Source organism: Jaculus jaculus, chromosome 5 (assembly GCF_020740685.1).
Source record: "Jaculus jaculus isolate mJacJac1 chromosome 5, mJacJac1.mat.Y.cur, whole genome shotgun sequence".
In the NCBI taxonomy this organism is placed as follows: Eukaryota; Metazoa; Chordata; class Mammalia; order Rodentia; family Dipodidae; genus Jaculus; species Jaculus jaculus.
Window position 1 is genome coordinate 171,570,714 of NC_059106.1, and position 18,041 is coordinate 171,588,754.

The 18,041-nt window shown below is 54.7% G+C and overlaps 3 protein-coding genes across 3 annotated transcripts; 1 reads left to right on the forward strand and 2 right to left on the reverse strand.

Moving 5' to 3' along the window:
• Positions 1-4,209: 4,209 nt before the first annotated feature.
• Positions 4,210-5,263, reverse strand: LOC105944835 (keratin-associated protein 10-3-like). The gene is made up of 3 exons (XM_012951408.2): positions 5,129-5,263; positions 4,606-4,974; positions 4,210-4,527 (listed from the first exon to the last, which is right to left on the reverse strand). Exons 1-3 carry the CDS (start codon positions 5,261-5,263, stop codon positions 4,210-4,212), a joined length of 822 nt encoding a protein of 273 aa, XP_012806862.2.
• A 2,821-nt stretch (positions 5,264-8,084) lies between these two features.
• Positions 8,085-8,858, forward strand: LOC123460867 (keratin-associated protein 10-3-like). Its single transcript, XM_045150921.1, has 2 exons — positions 8,085-8,462; positions 8,541-8,858. The coding sequence occupies exons 1-2, from the start codon at positions 8,085-8,087 to the stop codon at positions 8,856-8,858; spliced, it is 696 nt and encodes a 231-aa protein (XP_045006856.1).
• Positions 8,859-12,386: 3,528 nt separating this feature from the next.
• On the reverse strand, positions 12,387-13,130 carry LOC101598534 (keratin-associated protein 10-8-like). The gene has a single exon (XM_045150922.1). It carries the CDS (start codon positions 13,128-13,130, stop codon positions 12,387-12,389), a length of 744 nt encoding a protein of 247 aa, XP_045006857.1.
• Positions 13,131-18,041: the final 4,911 nt, after the last annotated feature.

Consider the following 18,041-nt stretch of genomic DNA (forward strand, 5'->3'; position numbering starts at 1 on the left):
CACCCATGCTGAGTGCCCACCAGGGTCCCTCTTTACTGTGCTGTGGGCTCAGCTAGGCTGGCTGAGCTGGTGGATCCACTGTTCTGATTGGCTGTGCTGGATACTGTGTGGCTGATCTCCCTTCCCAAATCTCCAGGGGTTCCCAGAACTGACAGTTGGGGAGAAGAGTGTGGAGGGTGCCCGACGTTGTACTGGAGCAATGTAGATATTCCCCATGGTCCTCTTCTTCAGGAGCTGGTCCCTGATGTCTTCTTCTTCAGGTTTTTGTCGTGGGGAGGAGGCTGATGTGAGTGGAGAGTCCTCCTACCTGGGTCCTGCTCCTGTGGTCCAGGCAGGAGCGGGTGTGCGTGTAGCTTTTCCCATCAGACCGCCGGTGCCATGGCAGGAGCCGGTTCTGGCTGGTTGTGTGCTGGCTGGAAGCTCGGACTCTCTTGCTTCTTTGTTGTGTGCTGGCTGGAAGCTCTGACTCTCTTGCTTCTTTGTTGTGGTCGATAATGCCTTATACGTCTTCACTTTTCGCTTGAAGATTGTGCTGTTTTCCTGCTTTTTTCCCCCATAAGCTGCTCTGGTGTGGCTACGAGGCAGCCATCTTAACTGGCAGTCTCTCTCTCTTTCTCTCTCTCTCTCTCTGTCTCTCTCTCTTTTTTTTATAATTGTAAGGGTTGAAATATTATTTTCAATCTTGCTTGTCTTCTAGTATATGTCTAGATGTCTGTTTTTTCCCTCTAAATCCTGCTTTACCCACATCTTACATGATCTAAGGTGTAGCACTTTCTTTTTTTAAATATATTTTTATTTTTTATTTATTTATTTGAGAGCGTCAGACACAGAGAGAAAGACAGATAGAGGGAGAGAGAGAGAATGGGCGCGCCAGGGCTTCCAGCCTCTGCAAACAAACTCCAGACGCGCATCTGGCTAACGTGGGACCTGGGGAACCGAGCCTTGAACCGGGGTCCTTAGGCTTCACAGGCAAGCGCTTAACCGCTAAGCCATCTCTCCAGCCCTAATTATTATTATTTTTTATTAGCACTTTCTTTACTCTTCCTCGGTCCATACTGCATTTCCATTTGTGTCGAATTGAGAGGGCACCTTTAAACTCCACCGAAGTAACTTCCTTTTTTATTGTTGTGGCTTTGTTTTATTGACTCTGGCTCAGGAATGTGGTCTCCATAACATATTTTTCCTAGAGAGTGTTTTTATTATAAATTTGTTTTCAGCAAGAGAAAAAATATAGAAAATAATATGCCATCAAATACACATGCACCCACGTTGACACATCTCTGCACCTGCTGTATTTGCCTAGCAGCATAGGAGCCGTCGCTTGTGTACGCTGGAGGAAACCACGGAGCTGAGATCAGCAGGCGCGGTGGGTGTTCACAGCGTGATGACCTCGTGTTGCCCATTATCACGCTGAGTATGCGTGGTTCTGTCTACTGCGTGACTTGTACTCAGTGTTGCTCTCCAGACTCATCCATGCTGACGTTTCCTTTTGTTTCATCATTTTGGTGACCGTATGTGTGTCCTTTGTGGATCTGCCTCCTGGTGCTCTCCCACCTTCCTACCGAAGGCAGGTAGATTGTCTTCAACGGTTAGGTGCTTGGGGTAATGCTGCCAAGTTGGGTTGTAGCTGTTCTATGTGCCTGCGTTGGAATTTTCCCAGGTCGCCTGTCCCCAAGGGTGGTGCTCACCGGGTCGACTTCCCAGAAACCACCAGCTGGCTCTGAGCAGGGCATCCTTTACTGTATCCTGGACAGACTGGTGTCTGTCCCAGGCCACTGTGGCTATGGTGACATCCGGCCACCTGCTGTCCCCAGGATGCCACACTGCCACACTGTCTCTGTGTTGATTTGTGTGTTTTCTGTCATTGGTGGGAATGATCATCTTTTCCTATGACTTTTGGCCACAGGGAATCGTCTTCTCCATCAATTTGCCTATTTCCACCTCTTTTATTCACTTACTTTTTTTAAAAAAATTATTTATTTATTTATTTGAGAATGACAGACAGAGAGAGAAAGACAGATAGAGGGAGAGAGAGAATGGGCGCGCCAGGGCTTCCAGCCTCTGCAAACGAACTCCAGACGCGTGCGCCCCCTTGTGCATCTGGCTAACGTGGGACCTGGGGAACCGAGCCTCGAACCGGGGTCCTTAGGCTTCACAGGCAAGCGCTTAACCGCTAAGCCATCTCTCCAGCCCTTATTCACTTACTTTTATGTTTCCCTTATGAATTCTGAATTTGAGTCCTGTGTCGGTTACAGGCTATTAGTGAAGATGGCATTGCCAGCTGCAGGACCCAGGTCAACCCCACATGGTATCTCAGGGGCTCAAGACCACAAAACCCCTCCTCTTCTCAATGTTCCTATCCAGGGCATGGCACTCCCCTGTTGAGCCTCCACTGGTACCCATGCCTACCTGGTCCAACAGCAAGGGAGAGAGCAGAAAGGCTCTGAGAATCTGTGGCCAGGAGGTGGCAGACTCTCCTAGCACCTTTAGTTGCTGGAAATTCTCTGAATGGCCATAATGAACTGCAGCAGGCTGACCAGGGCCATGGCCCAGGCTGGAGCTAGTGCCCTCACCAGGGGAAAGGCCCCTCCAGGAAACCATGGCTTTCCATAAGATGTGCCAAGTCCCCCGGCAAGGAGAGGTAACCTCCTTTAGATGTCATTCACTGAGGAGATCTTTGGATTTGTGACCAGGGTTTCTAGAGGGAGGTGGACACCCAGACACTCCATCTGCCACACACCAAAACATCACAGTCCCCAGAGAGGAGTGGGCATTCAGCACACAGTTTGTATGAAAAACTGTGGGCCGTGGGCTGGAGAGATGGCTTAGCAGTTAAGGTGCTTGCCTGCAAAGCCTAAAGACCCATGTCTGACTTTCCAGGTCCCACGTAAGCCCGGCACACAAGGTGACACAAACTCGCAAGGTCGCACATTTGCACACGGGGGCACACGCGTCTGGAGTTCGATTGCAGTGGCTGGAGGCCCTGGTGTGCCGATGATCTCTCTCATAAAAAAAGAATTACAAAAACTTTGGGCTAAGCCGGGCGTGGTGGCGCACGCCTTTAATCCCAGCACTCGGGAGGCAGAGGTAGGGGGATCGCCATGAGTTCGAGGCCACCCTGAGACTCCATAGTGAATTCCAGGTCAGCCTGAGCCAGAGTGAGACCCTACCTTGAAAAACCAAAAAAAAAAAAAAAAAACAAAAAACTTTGGGCTAGTGACATAGTGTGATAAGAGCCCTGCCAGTCCCAAGATCCTAGATACCAGGGCAAGAGGGCAGTGAGGAGAGTTTCCCTGAAGGCTATCGTATTCCTGGACACTCCTCAGGGGAGGTGCCACTGCCAGATCCACAGCTTCAGCCCTTGGAGCATACCTGTGGCTCCCGAACACCTTGGAAGGGGTTTGAATATAAATGTGTCCCCATAGCCTCAAGTATTTTTGATTAAGAGTAAGCTTCTGCTTAACTCGCTAGCAGGCAATGCTCTCTGCTGGAGGAGGGGAGGTCACTGGGGATGGGGGTGGGGTGCAGATCTTGAGTCCAGCCCTAAGAGAAGTGCTCTGAGCCAACCTGAAACCCTGGCTGTTCTCTTTCTCTCTCTGGATGTTGTGAAGTGAGCCCACTTCTTACCTCCATGATGAAGCCTCCCCTGGAGCCTGCAAGCCTGAAATAAACGCTTTCCTCCCATACGCTGCTTCTGGCTGGATGTTTGATCAGTATCAAGAAGGTGACTTCAACAGAGGTAGAGAGCTGAGACCCTGGGGAGCAGCCAGGGGTGGGAACGCTTGTGGAGTTTCCATGTGAACAATGGGAAGACAGGCTTGGTGAGGTGTTCCCAAGAGCAGTTTATTGGAGGTCTAGCAGGTGCAGTCGAAGGGAGAAAGGTGGCCACTTCAGCTGAGGCTGTCGGGGAAGGAGTCAGGGACGCCGCACGCTACGGTGGACTATGGGAGAGACAGGCTCTGCCACAGCTTGTGCTCTTGCTTGGCAGAAAAGAAGACTGGACAGCAGGGAGCTCCAGTTGACCACTGTCCACCCCTGCAGGGCTGGCAAGGGCACTGGCTGGGAGATCATGAGTTAGGAGTGGGGTTGTGATGACCAGCCTCCCTGCAGGTCCTGGAGAGGGAGTGTGCTCAGATGCCAGCCACTTGCAGATAAACCAGAAGTCATCTGGCAGGGAGCTCCCAACTTTGGAGTGACAAAAGAGACCACTCAGCAGCTGGACTTCAGGCCCGAGCAGAGGCCACAGCAGGCCTGGCGGGAGCAGGCGGGGCGGCAGAGCAGGGACACGCAGGAGGACGGGCGGCAGCAGCTGGGCTGGCAGGAGGAGGCGCAGCAGGAGGAGGTGGGCACACAGCAGGCGGGTGTGCACACGGGGCGGCAGAGCAGGGACACGCTGGAGCAGGGATTGCAGCAGACGGGCACACAGCAGGACGGCTGGCAGCATGAGGACTGGCAGCAAGGGGAGGACCCAGAGCAGACGGGGGTACAGACGGGGGGCTTGCAGCAGAGGGTCACACCGCAGGACGGCTGGCAGGGGGAGGACTGGCAGCAAGAGGGCGCACAGCTAGACTGCTGGCAGCAAGAGGGCTGGCAGAATGAGGAAGCCCCACAGCAGACGGGCACACAGCAGACGGGCTTGCAGCAGACGGGCACACCGCAGGACGGCTGGCAGGGGGAGGAGGAGCAGCAGGCCGGCTGGCAGCAAGACTGCTGGCAGCACGAGGGCGTGCAGGAGCTGGTGCAGGCGGGTTGGCAGCAGGGGCTGGACACACAGCTGACCGGGGTGCAGACCAGGGTCAGGCAGGGGGCACAGCAGCTGGGTTGGCAGCAGCTGGGTTGGCAGCAGCTGGGCTGGCAGCAGCTGGGGGCGCAGCAGGAGGGCTCGCAGCAGCTCTCTGGACAGTCGTCCACCTGCCAGGAGGACTCAGTGTAGGCATCGGAGCAGACGGACATGGTGGAGGCGGCCGTGGTGGGCTGGGCTGGGGGGAGTGTGAGTGAGTGTGTGTGAGGGTGACTGTGAATCTGAGGTGCTGGGCTGTTGGCTTTTATACCCCTGCACCCTTGTTGTCTGGCCCAGCCTCCCTTCCTTGTTGGGGGTGCTCCTGGCCATTATTAGGGAAGTTTATACGTGTGGGATGTCATTGTCATGCTTGCCCTTCTCCTGCTGGCATGTGGCATCCAGGAAGAGCAGCGAGGTGTAGTGAGCTCCCATCCAGGCTCTGTGAGCAGTGAGGGTGAGGTTGTCCTGCAGTGGGATGTCCATCCCAGGGTGGGAGGGATGTCATCCAGCCTTAGCCAGATGCCCAGAGTCTGTGCTTCCTCTAAATGACGTTGTGCTCCAACCATTCTCTCAGTACCCAGACCTGGATTTTAGACAGTACTGCCCCCTGGGCCAGTGCCCAGAGGCCAGGGCTGGTCAGTGACTGCCCAGGGTCATTGGGTGTCAGGGGTCAGTGACTGGCCCTTGGCACCTGCCCAAGATGTCCAGGGTCTTATCACAGCTGATATCCTCTGCATCTTGCCTTGTGCTACTGTCCCCAGTGCCTCTGTCCACCCCGTCCTAGTGCCTGGGGTGCCTCACCCAGCCCCACCCAGCAGGCTCACTGCTCCTGGTGGGGAGTATACACCACAGCAGCTCCATGTGGGCCAGGGCCTTTGGGCCCCGCCTGGTCTCCGCTGCCTCCTGTTAGCTCACCCTCTTCCAAGACTGCCAGGAGCCCCTTACCTGCTCTTCTGCTTGGCCCCTCACCCTGTCCTGTCTCCCGTGCCCAGGGCTCAGCATCACAGTCACTGCCTTACAGTTAAATTGGATACGTGCCCAGAGTCAGATGCAGAAGATGCACCTGGAAGAGAGCAGCTCGTGTCCCCAGATCTCGTGCTTGGCCAGGGCCCTGGGAAAGCAGCTGTTTTCATGAGCCCCCACACATGCACACACTCGTGGACACACAGACATGCATGCAGCCTACCCACCCGTCTATGCATTCTCTATGTCCCGCATGAGAGAGAAAACAGGCATGCCGGGGCCTGCAGCCACTGCAGATGAACTCCAGATACACGCACCACGGTGCACCTTGCTTTACATGAGTACTGGGGAATTTAACTTGGATTATTAGGCTTTGCAGACAAGCACCTTAATTGCTCAGCCATCTCTTCAACCCCAAAATATTTTTTTTGAAGAAAGGGTCCCCCCTGTTGGACTTGGGAGTCAATAAGTTTATTATGGCTACTTCCAGGAGTGGGGATGACCTGTGTGCAGCCACACTACCCAAGCAACTACTACTGGAGTCGGAGTCTTTCCCCCTTTCAGGAGGGATGGTAAAGACCCGATCTTGGGCTGGAGAGATGCCTTAGCCGTTAAGGCGCTTGCCTATAAAGCCAAAGGACCTCGGTTCGATTCCCCAGGACCCACATAAGCCAGATGCACAAGATGGCACATGCGTCTGGAGTTCGTTTGCAGTGGCTGGAAGCCCTGGCACGCCTATTCTCTCTCTCTCTTTCTCTCTCTTTCCCTCTCTCAAATAAATAAATAAAATATTTAAGAAGACCCGATCTTGTGGGAGACGGTTGGGTGGAGACGATCACAGCCCTGGTGGCCCACCGCTCACACGCTGCCGCTGGGTCTTCTCTCCGGCCAGCCTGTGAAGTGGGCAGGCTTCTCTTGCGTCTCCCCGCTCAGCACGGAGGGAGGGAGGACGAGCCTGCGCCCTGGACCCTCGACTCCAGCCTCTTCACCCTTCCACGCACACTTTGACCAGCTGCTTTCCAAACCTTTTAAGGAGGCCTTGAGAATCTGTGGCCAGCATCTCAGGTTGTTCGCAGCGCGCCAGACCCATGCCATCTTGTCACTGACGGACCCAGCCTGCCTGGGGCAGCCTGCCACCAACCCCACACTTCTGTCACTTTATCCCTCCAACCAGGAAGGCGGTGAAGTCAACACAAAATTGAATTTCTGCAGCCACGAGGCCTTTTGTTCCCTTCCTGAGCCCTTAAGAGTTGAGGGGCCTGGAGCTGAGGCTGAGAAGCACTGACGGGACAGACGGGCTGGGAGGGGCCAGTGTGAGCCCGAGGGACGCGCCAGCGTCGGGTCCCCGGCAGCTGCCCCACAGGCATCCTGCTGCTCAGAGCCCAGTGTTGTGCAGTGACCCACCACCTCTCCCAATGTCAAACCTGGGCCACCAGTGCGCCTTAGGGCTCCAAGTGTCCTGCTGTGAGTGGACTGTCCACATAGTGACTAAAGGGACATAGAAGGAGCAAATTCTGAAAGAAATTGAGCATTTCAGAGAGAGCAAACTGGCGGCCAGTTTGATCACAGTGAGCAAGGGGAGCTGTAGTCACTCAGGAATCTGGCTGGGGTCACCCACAATTCCCCAGTTAACCAAGAAGCAACAGGGTAGGGCCCTAGACAGTGGCTGCAGGGTCTGTGGGGTGAACATTCAACAGAGGAGAGGTGGCAGTGCCAGGCATGCCCAGCCATGCTGGCTGGGAAGCTGTGAAAAGGCCCAGAGGCTGGGCCTGATGCGCTCCAAGGGGACCCAGGGCGAGGTTGTCCCTAAGATAGTGGCTATGCCAGGGAAATACTGTGTACCCACTTTCCACTCTAAGTGTCCTGATGTCCTCAAGAACTTCCTACACCAAGAGAGTTGATTCTAGGAACATCCACTTTCAGGTGCCCTCAGACCAGGAGGTCTCTTGCCCAGTTCCCAGCAAACGTTGGCCCAGGGAGATGGGAATGGGAGATTCCTACACAGTCCGCTTAGCCTCTGAGACACCCTTCTTTCAGAAACAGGCCCTGTCCACCTCAACATGAGGCCGGAGGAGGGAAGGACAGTCACAGAGGTGGAAAAGACTGTCAACGGATCATTGTACCCTTGATGTTTACAAGCTGAGTGACAGCCCAGACCTAAACAAGGAATCAAGCTAATGAGCATAGGCAGGGTCCCCAAATAAGGAAAAAGGGAGCCACACGCCTCCTGTTTGGAAAACACAGGGAGGGGGATAAAAGCTGACACTCCAGTGTCTCAACACTCACTCTCACTCCCACTCACTCACACTCATTCACACTCACCTCCTCCAGCCCAGCCCACATGGCCGCCTCCACCATGTCCGTCTGCTCTGACGCCTGCACCAGCGCCTCCTGGCAGGTGGACGACTGTCCAGAGAGCTGCTGCGAGCCCTCCTGCTGCGCCCCCAGCTGCTGCCAGCCCAGCTGCTGCCAGTCCAGCTGCTGCCAACCCAGCTGTTGCCAGCCCAGCTGCTGTGCCCCCTGCCTGACCCTGGTCTGCACCCCAGTCAGCTGTGTGTCCAGCCCCTGCTGCCAACCCACCTGCACCAGCTCCTGCATGCCCTCGTGCTGCCAGCAGTCTTGCTGCCAGCCGGCCTGCTGCACCTCCTCCCCCTGCCAGCCGTCCTGCGGTGTGCCCGTCTGCTGCAAGCCCGTCTGCTGTGTGCCCGTCTGCTGTGGGGCTTCCTCATGCTGCCAGCTCTCTTGCTGCCAGCAGTCTAGCTGTGCGCCCTCTTGCTGCCAGTCCTCATGCTGTCAGCCGTCCTGCGGTGTGACCCTCTGCTGCAAGCCCGTCTGCTGTACCCCCGTCTGCTCTGGGTCCTCTCCTTGCTGCCAGTCCTCATGCTGCCAGCCGTCCTGCTGTGTGCCCGTCTGCTGCAAGCCCTGCTCCAGCGTGTCCCTGCTCTGCCGCCCCGTGTGCAGACCCGCCTGCTGTGTGCCCACCTCCTCCTGCTGCGCCTCCTCCTGCCAGCCCAGCTGCTGCCGCCCGTCCTCCTGCGTGTCCCTGCTCTGCCGCCCCGCCTGCTCCCGCCAGGCCTGCTGTGGCCTCTGCTCGGGCCTGAAGTCCAGCTGCTGATGGGCCTGTCCCCTGGGCCCAAGAGTTCAGGTCCCTCCTGGGGTGTCCTGAATTGCTCCAGTGCCACCTGTTCCTGTGTCTGCTGACCCAGCCCCTGCGGGCCGTCAGTATAGACAAGGGCTGTACTCAAGGCTGGAGGCTCCTGCGCAGCAGGAAGCACCTTCCCCCCCTTACCTCCTATCCTCTGCTGTGGAGTAGCAGCCTTGCTGTGTCCATCCTGTGTCCAGGTGCACTTAAGCCAACTGACTAATAAAGGCCTCCACTGAACTTGCGTCTCCTCCCATGGTCCTCATTTGAGTCCCTGGGCCTATGTTTTCTTTCTCTGCAGTTAGCGTTCTTCTGTGTTCTGGGGTCCAGTTTCTTTCCATGTCAAGGGCGCATGGTCCACTGCACAGCAAGTTGAAGGCAGCTCTACAGTCATTTGCCCATCCAGGGCCACTGAGCCTATTGTCCCCAGCCTGCATGCGCTGGGACCCCCCAAAACAGCATCACTGGCCACCTGGCTTTGTAACTACCCCTCCTTCCCTGGCGCTAGTTAGGTCAAGAGCAGTCCCCTGTTTTCCTGAGTGTGGGGGTGCCCACGCCCCTCCTAGTAGGCGTCGGTTGAAGACCCCTCAGCTCTCCTGTGCTCCGCCAGTGTCCCCAGTGTCCTGGTGGCAGGAACGCAAACGCAGATCTCTCCCTCACGCAGTGTGAGCAGAGCTGTCCCAGCTGTCGGGACCTCGCTTGGGTCCGAGTGCTGAGGTCTGGAAGGGTGTGCACCGTGCTAGCAAGGGCACGCGCAGGGCCGGCGGGAATGTGTGGGGCCCCAAGCATGGCGGGACACGCCCTGGGGTGTTCTGTAGCGTCTTCCAAACTCTTGTAGAATTTCACTTGGAATGAGGACTTGTGAGTGCTACTGAGGTAAACCTCCAACCTATGCCAGTGAAATGTCCAGTGAACTCAGGGTATGTGGGAGGAGGGGGCTACGTGTTAAAGTCGTAGCCTGAGCGTGGACAGGTTTTTATGTCACCCAAGTGTTCCTGGACCCAGGCGGTGGAGGACGGGATGTAGACGCGGCCACTGTTGCTGTGTCAATCATAGCTCCTGGGACCAGTGTTAAAAATTACTCCAGGCGCAGTTAAGCCAACTGACCAATACAGAGTTGGCTGGAGAGATGGCTCAATAGTTAAGGTGTTTGCCTGCAAAGCCTAATGACCTGTGTTTGATTCCCCAGTACCCACGTAAAGACAGATGCAAAAAGTGCTGGAGTTTGTTTGCAATGGCTAGGGGTCCTGGTGTGCCCATTATCTCTCTCTCTCTTCTCTCTCTGCTTATAAATAAAATATTTTTAAAATTTATTTTTATTTTTATTTATTTATTTGAGAGCGACAGAGAGAAAAAGAGGCAGATAGAGAGAGAGAATGGGCATGCCAGGGCCTCCAGCCACTGCAGATGAACTCAAGATGCGTGTGCCCCCTTGTGCATCTGGCTAACGTGGGACCTGGGGAACCGAGCCTTGAACCAGGGTCCTTAGGCTTCACAGGCAAGTGCTTAACTGCTAAGCCATCTCCCCAGCCCAAAAAAAATTTTTTAAAAGATTGCTCCAGAGAACATGTTTTGTGGGAAAGGGCCACTGCCTTGCAAGGCAGCTGGGAGGGGACACTTTCCCTGGTTATGGTGCTTCTGTGTTTGTGAAAGCCCACCGCAATCTGGGGGATTTGATGTTGGTGCTGAGGGCTCTGTCCCTCCAGGCATACCAGTCTTCCTGTCGTACCCCAGTGGTGCTTGGGGCCTGAGCTCATGGAGACTGGCACCCAGAATGGGGCTTTCTCACTAGTGCTGCATTCGATGTAAGACGGCGCCTGGGTTTCTAGTTTGGAGAGGGAGTTAGAGAGAAGAGTGACAGAGAGAGAATGGGCATGCCATGGCTCCCAGCTGCTGCAAATTAACTTCAGCTGCATCTGGCTTTCGATGGACAGTAGGGAATCAAACCCAGGACATTAGGCTTTGTAGGCAAGTATCCTAACCACTGAGAAATCTCTCCAGCCCCTCACTTCTTGTTTTGAACCCCAGCTTCCCAATTTATCTGTACAACGAATCTTCATTCAGAGTAATTCAGTCACAGATGGGACTCCAGACATGCTCCATTTCTCTCAGTGAGAGTCACTCACAGGCAGGAGCCCAGCAGTCGGGCCTGGAGTCCAGAGCCCTGCCCCAGCCAAGCCTTCCAAGTGCAGCATCCGCTGTGCCTTAGCAGATGGGCCCTTCGTCAGGAGTTGTGCAGGTCCCACAGTTCTGTGTGCACAGGGCTCCACTGAGCTGCGTGGGACAAGCTTGGTCATTTTTCTCTATGGGACACAGAGCCTGGGAGCAGGTGGGCCGAGGCTCTTGTGTCTGCCCAGAACCTGTTGTCAGCTTTCCTGCTGGGGCAGGGCCGGCTGCACAGGCCAGGGCTCTCACTCTGTAGTGCTTTTGTTCCCAGGTCTCATCCCTGTGGCCCTCCCACAGCTCCTACACCCCCACTTCCACCCGTGGAGAACCATCAGGTGGGTGAAGGCCACGGGGTAACCCAGCTCCTAGACCTGCTAGATTCAGATCCCTGAGAATAGCCATGGGAGCCAGGAGGAACAGTCCTCCAGTAATGGAAACAGCCCTTGGGGCCTGGAGAATTCCCAGGGCACATCTATGGGTGATCAGCCAGACATGGGGTCCTGGGCACCACTGGTGACCTGCCATTAAGGGCAGGTGACTGCTGACTCTATCAACTACAGGGCTAAACCCGTCCCTCCTAGAAATCTGTGGCTGGTCCAGAATGATGCCCACTCCAACTGCAGGAGGAAAACCAGTGTTCAGGGGAGTGCCTTAGAGCCTGCGAGCTGCAAACAGGTTGACATTAAGGGAAAGTGACTCAGAGCAGAGGGACAGACAGGAGAGACAGTGACCCAGGGGAGAGGCAGAGTTCATGAAAGGCAGAAGGAGCGGTCAGGTCAACACAGTGGTGAAAGAGGAGTGGAGTGTAGGCCTTGTCTCTATCCCTCTTGCTCTCTGATTATCATGATCTGAGCTGCTCTGTCCTGCCACGCTGTCCCCACTATGACGGAATGAACCCTCTGGAACCATGAGCAAAAATCATCTTCCTAGAAACCGGGCGTGGTGACACACACCTTTAATCCCAGCACTCGGGAGCCAGAGGTAGGAGGATCACCATGAGTTCGAGGCCACCCCGAGACTACATAGTGAATTCCAGGTCAGCCTGAGCTAGAGTGAGACCCTATCTTGAAAAGCCAAAAAGTAAGAAAGAAATAAAAACCTTCCTTCTTACATTGTCTATACCTTAAATTGTCTGGTCACAGTAACATGAAAAATGAGCCATACAGAGGTCAGGTGCTAGTGAGTTTATTGGAGCCCAAAATGTTAGGTCAGCACAGGGGACATGTGGAAGACACGTTCTGGCTGGACTGTCTATTCCAGGTCAGAAACAGACTAAGAAGACTGATTGGAGCCATAGAGAGGGACCAGAGTCCTCTAGCTCTAGGGACAGGCCCATCAGCAGCTGGACTTCAGGCCCGAGCAGAGGCCACAGCAGGCCTGGCGGGAGCAGGCGGGGCGGCAGAGCAGGGACACGCAGGAGGACGGGCGGCAGCAGCTGGGCTGGCAGGAGGAGGCGCAGCAGGAGGAGGTGGGCACACAGCAGGCGGGTCTGCACACGGGGCGGCAGAGCAGGGACACGCTGGAGCAGGGCTTGCAGCAGACGGGCACACAGCAGGACGGCTGGCAGCATGAGGACTGGCAGCAAGGGGAGGACCCAGAGCAGACGGGGGTACAGCAGACGGGCTTGCAGCAGACGGGCACACCGCAGGACGGCTGGCAGGGGGAGGACTGGCAGCAAGAGGGCGCACAGCTAGACTGCTGGCAGCAAGAGGGCTGGCAGCATGAGGAAGCCCCACAGCAGACGGGCACACAGCAGACGGGCTTGCAGCAGACGGGCACGCAGCAGGCCGGCTGGCAGCAAGACTGCTGGCAGCACGAGGGCGTGCAGGAGCTGGTGCAGGTGGGTTGGCAGCAGGGGCTGGACACACAGCTGACCGGGGTGCAGACCAGGGTCTGGCAGGGGGCACAGCAGCTGGGCTGGCAACAGCTGGGTTGGCAGCAGCTGGACTGGCAGCAGCTGGGCTGGCAGCAGCTGGGGGCGCAGCAGGAGGGCTCGCAGCAGCTCTCTGGACAGTCGTCCACTTGCCAGGAGGAGCTGGTGCAGGTGTCAGAGCAGACGGACATGGTGGAGGCGGCCATGGCGGGCTGGGCTGGAGGAGGAGAGTGAGTGTGAGTGAGTGAGTGTGAGTGTGTGTGGTAGGTGTGCAGCCCTCTGGTTTTATAGCCCTGCCAGACTGGTGCTGCTCTGCCAGCCTGTGCATCCTTCCTCCTTGGTGTTGGCCCAGTTCCTGGCAGCACGGGGCTGTTTGGGCTTCCGGCGTTGCTGTCCCGCTGGTGCGGCGCCTTGCCTCCTGACAGCGTCATAAACACAGGTGGCGGTGGGTGCAGATCCTCTGGGATGTTCTACCCGAGTTATCGGGGGCAGTGCACCAGAGGTCTGAGGACGCTGGATGATGATGGGGGGCATCGTTTGCTGCTGACCCTGGACCTCTCAGACTAATCCAGGGCTCCTACGTTTCCGGATGGAGAGAAGACGGCTGTGACTTACCTGTCACTTTCCTTGAGCTGTCAGCCAAACACTTGAGTTTCACAGTTCACAGGAAGTCATTTCTCTCACTCTTGTTCCAAAGTCCAACATCGTGTCTGCCACTGGTCTTCATGAGACCAATTTCCTCCCACTAGGTCCTGCCTCCTCAAGGGACCCACCACCTCCAATAGTGTCACCATCTGCAGGCCAGGCCCTCCACACAGTCTCACTGTGGGTGGTCCGGGTCCAAATGTTGTAGCTGCGTTATGGGTTGTGTTAATGCAGGTTTTTCTGTACTAACCTTAACTGGTCTAAAGGTTCTCTTCTTTTTTTAAGAAAAAATTAACTTACTTTTTATTGACAACTTCCATGACTGTAAACAATATCCCATGGTAATTCCCTCCCTCAAGGCTCTCTTCTCTGGCTGAGAGATGTTATCAGGAAAAGGATGCTGGGTTTTGTGAAGTGGGTCTCATTATGTAATCCAGACTGGCCTTGAATTTACTGAACTTTGCATCCTACAGTCTCTTTTGTGAACCGTTGAAGTGTAGAAGGCTATTAATTGCTTTTAAAAGCTTTCTGTTTTCTGGGCTGGAGAGATGGCGTAGTGGTTAAGCGCTTGCCTGTGAAGCCTAAGGACCCAGGTTCGAGGCTCGGTTCCCCAGGTCCCACGTTAGCCAGATGCACAAGGGGGCGCACGCGTCTGGAGTTCGTTTGCAGAGGCTGGAAGCCCTGGCGCGCCCATTCTCTCTCTCCCCCTCTATCTGTCTTTCTCTCTGTGTCTGTCGCTCTCAAATAAATAAATAAAATTAAAAAAATAAAAAATAAAAAAAAAGCTTTCTGTTTTCTAAAATTGTTTTATTTAATTTCTTTATGAGAGAGAGAATTGGTGAGCCAGGGCCTTGCAGCCGCTGCATTAGAACTCCAGACACGCACACCTCCCTTGTGCATGTGTGACCTTGTGCGCTTGCATCGTCTTGTGCAGCTGCATTACTTGGAACCTGGAGAGTCGAACACGAGCCCTTAGGCTTCGCAGGCAAGCACCTTAACCGCTAAGCCATCTCTCCAGCCTTTTTTTTTTTTTTTTTTTTCTGAGACAGGTCTCACTGTGTTACCTAGGTTGCCCTTGAACTTAATGAACTCTTTCCTCAGCCTCCTAAGAGCCAGAACTATAGACCTGTACTGTCAAACTGACTTGGGCCTATGGTGTTTTGTTTTGTTTTTCTAAGTGCTCTGGCTTTGATAATCTACCCACAGGAGGACTTGGCAAGCACATTTTTGCTTTCTGGGAGAGATTACATGAGCTTTCCTCCTTTTCTAGTATAAATGATTGGTAGACCTCTCCACACTGAAGTTTTCTATGTGACAAGTCTTTCTTCATAGTCACGGTGCTTTGTGGGCATCTGAATTTGCTTTGGTGTATGCTGGGACTTGTGCCCGTCAACAAACAGATCTCTCTCACCCAAGGTTTCCTCTATGTAGGGGTGTGTGTGCGGGTGTGTGCAGGTGTGTGTGGGTGTGACTTGTGGGATGAAATGGCCCACTAGCCTTTTAAGTATCCGCTTTTTATACTTAACGTTGCTGATGAGTTTCTTGTGCCCCCCCCCAACCCTGGTCAGTCTGCCTGGAGGTCTCCCAATGCTATTGACCCTCTCCAAGGATCAGCTTTGGTCTCATGGCTTGCTCCAACTTTTCCCTTGCTTCTGGCTGCATGGATTTCTGCCCATGTCCCTCCCTTTGCTTCCTGTGGGTTGCATTTTCTTTTTTTTCTTTTTTCATTTCGACTGGCAGGCGCCTGTCTGCCACCGCAATGTGATCACCTAGTTCCACGGAGTCCCCCTGCCTTGCAGCAAGCGCCATCCTCTCCTCCTTCCAACGAGCCACGGCCTGCCCAGGTCTGCTCCCACGACTCCTGGGTTCCATGCCCCTGGCGTTGTGAGGGTAGCAGATCTCTGGGAACATCCTTCGTGCCACGCAGCCTGCGGCTAGTCCCATGGGTTTACCTACTGCTGGCTTCCCAAGGCGCTGGCCAGTGAGGCTTGGACAAGCTGGCAGGCGGAGGAGAATGTGCAGGATGCTGACTCACAACACACATGCTGCCCTGCCACCCACTGTTCTCAGTGCCGCCCACCAGGAGCAGCTTCAGACAAGGGTATGAGGGCTGCCTGCTGTGTTATAGTTAGACGTCACCCCAAGGCCTCTCCATGGCAATCTTGCTTCAAGAAAAATACTGATGTAGCTGCTCGACAGAGCATCCCTCAGATTTGGGGCTCATTGCATGGGTGACCTGGACTCTTTAAAATGGGTGTCTGGCTGGGCGTGGTGGCACATGCCTTTAATCCCAGCACTGGAAGCCAGAGGTAGGAGGATCACCATGAGTTTGAGGCCAGCCTGAGACTACATATGGAATTCCAGGCTAGTTTGGTCTAGAGTGAGACCTTACCTCAAAAATAAAATACAGCCGGGTGTGGTGGTGCACGCCTTTAATCGCAGCACTCGGGAGGCAGAGGTAGGAGGACCACTGTGAGTTCAAGGCCACCCTGCGACTCCATAGTGAATTCCAGGTCAGCCTGGGCTAGAGGGAGACCCTACCTCGAAAAACAAAAAAATAAATAAAATAAAAATAGGTGTCTGGGGCTGGAGAGATGGTTTAGTGATTAAATTGCTTGCCTGAAAAGCCAAAAGGACCAAGTTGGATTCCCCAGGACCCATGTAAGCCAGGTGCACAAAGTGGCACATGCTTCTGGAGTTCATTTGCAGAGTCTGGAGACCCTGACATGCCCATTCTCTCTCTCTCTCTCTCTCTCTCTCTCTCTCTCCCTCTCCCTCTCAAATAAATAAAAATAACCATCTGGGTGTGGTGGTGCACGCCTTTAATCCCAGCATTCGGAGGCAGAGGTAGGAGGATCATAGAGAGTTCGAGGCCACTCTGAGACTCCATAGTGAATTCCAGGTCAGCCTGAGCTAGAGTGAGACCCTACCTCAAAAATAAATTAAATAAATAAATAAAAAAAAATCAGTAAATAAAATATGTGTCTGCCTGTGTTGCTGGATCTGGCCCACGGTCATTGCAGGGAAGGAGCACTTCTTCCCTCCTCACCTGGCATTCCCGCTCACGCACTGGGACGGGGAAGGGGAATCTCTGCTCTTCATCTTTCACGGCCATCAAAGGCTCCCACTGGGTGAAGTACAGCCTCATCAGTGCTGGGCTGGCTGCAGAAGGTGATCCCATGCCTTTGTGGCCTGACCCTGGAACCTCAGGTGACATCCAGGCAGGAGGCTCTTTAGCAGGACCCCCTGCCACAGAGAGTCACATGTGGGGTGAGCTTTTTCCCAGCAGATTTAAAATTAGCATCTGCCTCCTCCTTCCCCACTTGGGTCATCCCAGCAGCCCAAGCAATGGCTTGTCAAGCTCCTCTTAAAAAATAAATATATATATATATATATATATATATATGTTAATTTTTATTTATTTGAGAGAAAAATAAAGAGGCAGAGTGAGAGAGAGAGAGTGAGTGTGAGTGCACCAGGGCTTCCTGGCTTATGTAGGTCCTGGAGAATTGAACCTGGGTCCTTAGGCTTCATAGGCAAACACCTTAACTGCTAAGCCATCTCTCCAGCCCGTCAAGCTCATCTAGATGCGTTGAGTTTTAAGGACTTGCTTGTGGAGTAGTGGGTCATAGCTACATTTTCCTGAATTTGCCAATCCCTTGCCGTTTAAGCTCCAAATGGGTGGGGGCCCACTTTCTGAACACCGTCTAGGGCCAAAGCAGTAGAGGTGACTTCAGGCTCAGACAGCAGCCCCCGGGAAGCCGCCTTCGTGCGTCCTCCGTCCTCGTCCTCTCGTCGGGGATTCCGCTGGTCTGCACACACTGTTCACTGGCAGGAAGGTTGGCTTGTTTTTGCCAAAGTCTGGCACGTAGAACAGCTGGATAGAGTTAGTTTCTCTGGCTGGGATTCTGAGGACCAGTCTCCTTACAGCACACATCTGGTCACGCATCCCAAGCACCAGCCAGACATGGCAGCCAGTCAAGCAGCTTCTAGGACTCACCATCTGGCTCTTCTCCTAGCCTGTCATCAAGGCCCAGTCAGCTGGTCCCCAAGCCCCTCTTTCCGGCCATGAAGTTCTCCATCACCAGCGGAGGCCAGGCCAGTCTGTCGGCTCTGTCTGTGATGAGCTGGCACAAGGGAGCAAAGGCCCTTCCAAGAGCCACCTGGACATCAAGGCAGAGACAGAGGAGGGCTTGACCGGCACTCCCCCCCACCCCGAACACTCTGGGGGCTCTGTGTGACATTGAGGAGACACGCATGGCCAGATGCTGCCCATGTCAGCAAGAACTGCAGTGTCCCTGCTCAGTGACCGAGGCTGCCGTGTGCAGTGTGCACCCGTGGCTCAAATGTGGCCTCTTACTTGTGTACAACATCTGACTGAAGAGTGGTGAGGCCGGGCGTGGTGGCGCACACCTATAATCCCAGCGCTCGGGAGGCAGAGGTAGGAGGATCACCATGAATTCAAGGCCACC

Coding starts and splice junctions, on each gene's coding strand:
- LOC123460867 (XM_045150921.1), top strand. CDS start 8,085: ATGGCCGCCTCCACCATGTCCGTCTGCTCTGACGCCTGCACCAGCGCC. Junction 8,463..8,540: donor GTGTGCCCGTCTGCTGTGGG/GCTTCCTCATGC, acceptor TCATGCTGTCAG/CCGTCCTGCGGTGTGACCCT.
- LOC105944835 (XM_012951408.2), bottom strand. CDS start 5,263: ATGGACATCCCACTGCAGGACAACCTCACCCTCACTGCTCACAGAGCC. Junction 4,975..5,128: donor ATGACAATGACATCCCACAC/GTATAAACTTCC, acceptor CCCCCAGCCCAG/CCCACCACGGCCGCCTCCAC. Junction 4,528..4,605: donor GTGTGCCCGTCTGCTGTGGG/GCTTCCTCATTC, acceptor TCCCCCTGCCAG/CCGTCCTGCGGTGTGACCCT.
- LOC101598534 (XM_045150922.1), bottom strand. CDS start 13,130: ATGGCCGCCTCCACCATGTCCGTCTGCTCTGACACCTGCACCAGCTCC.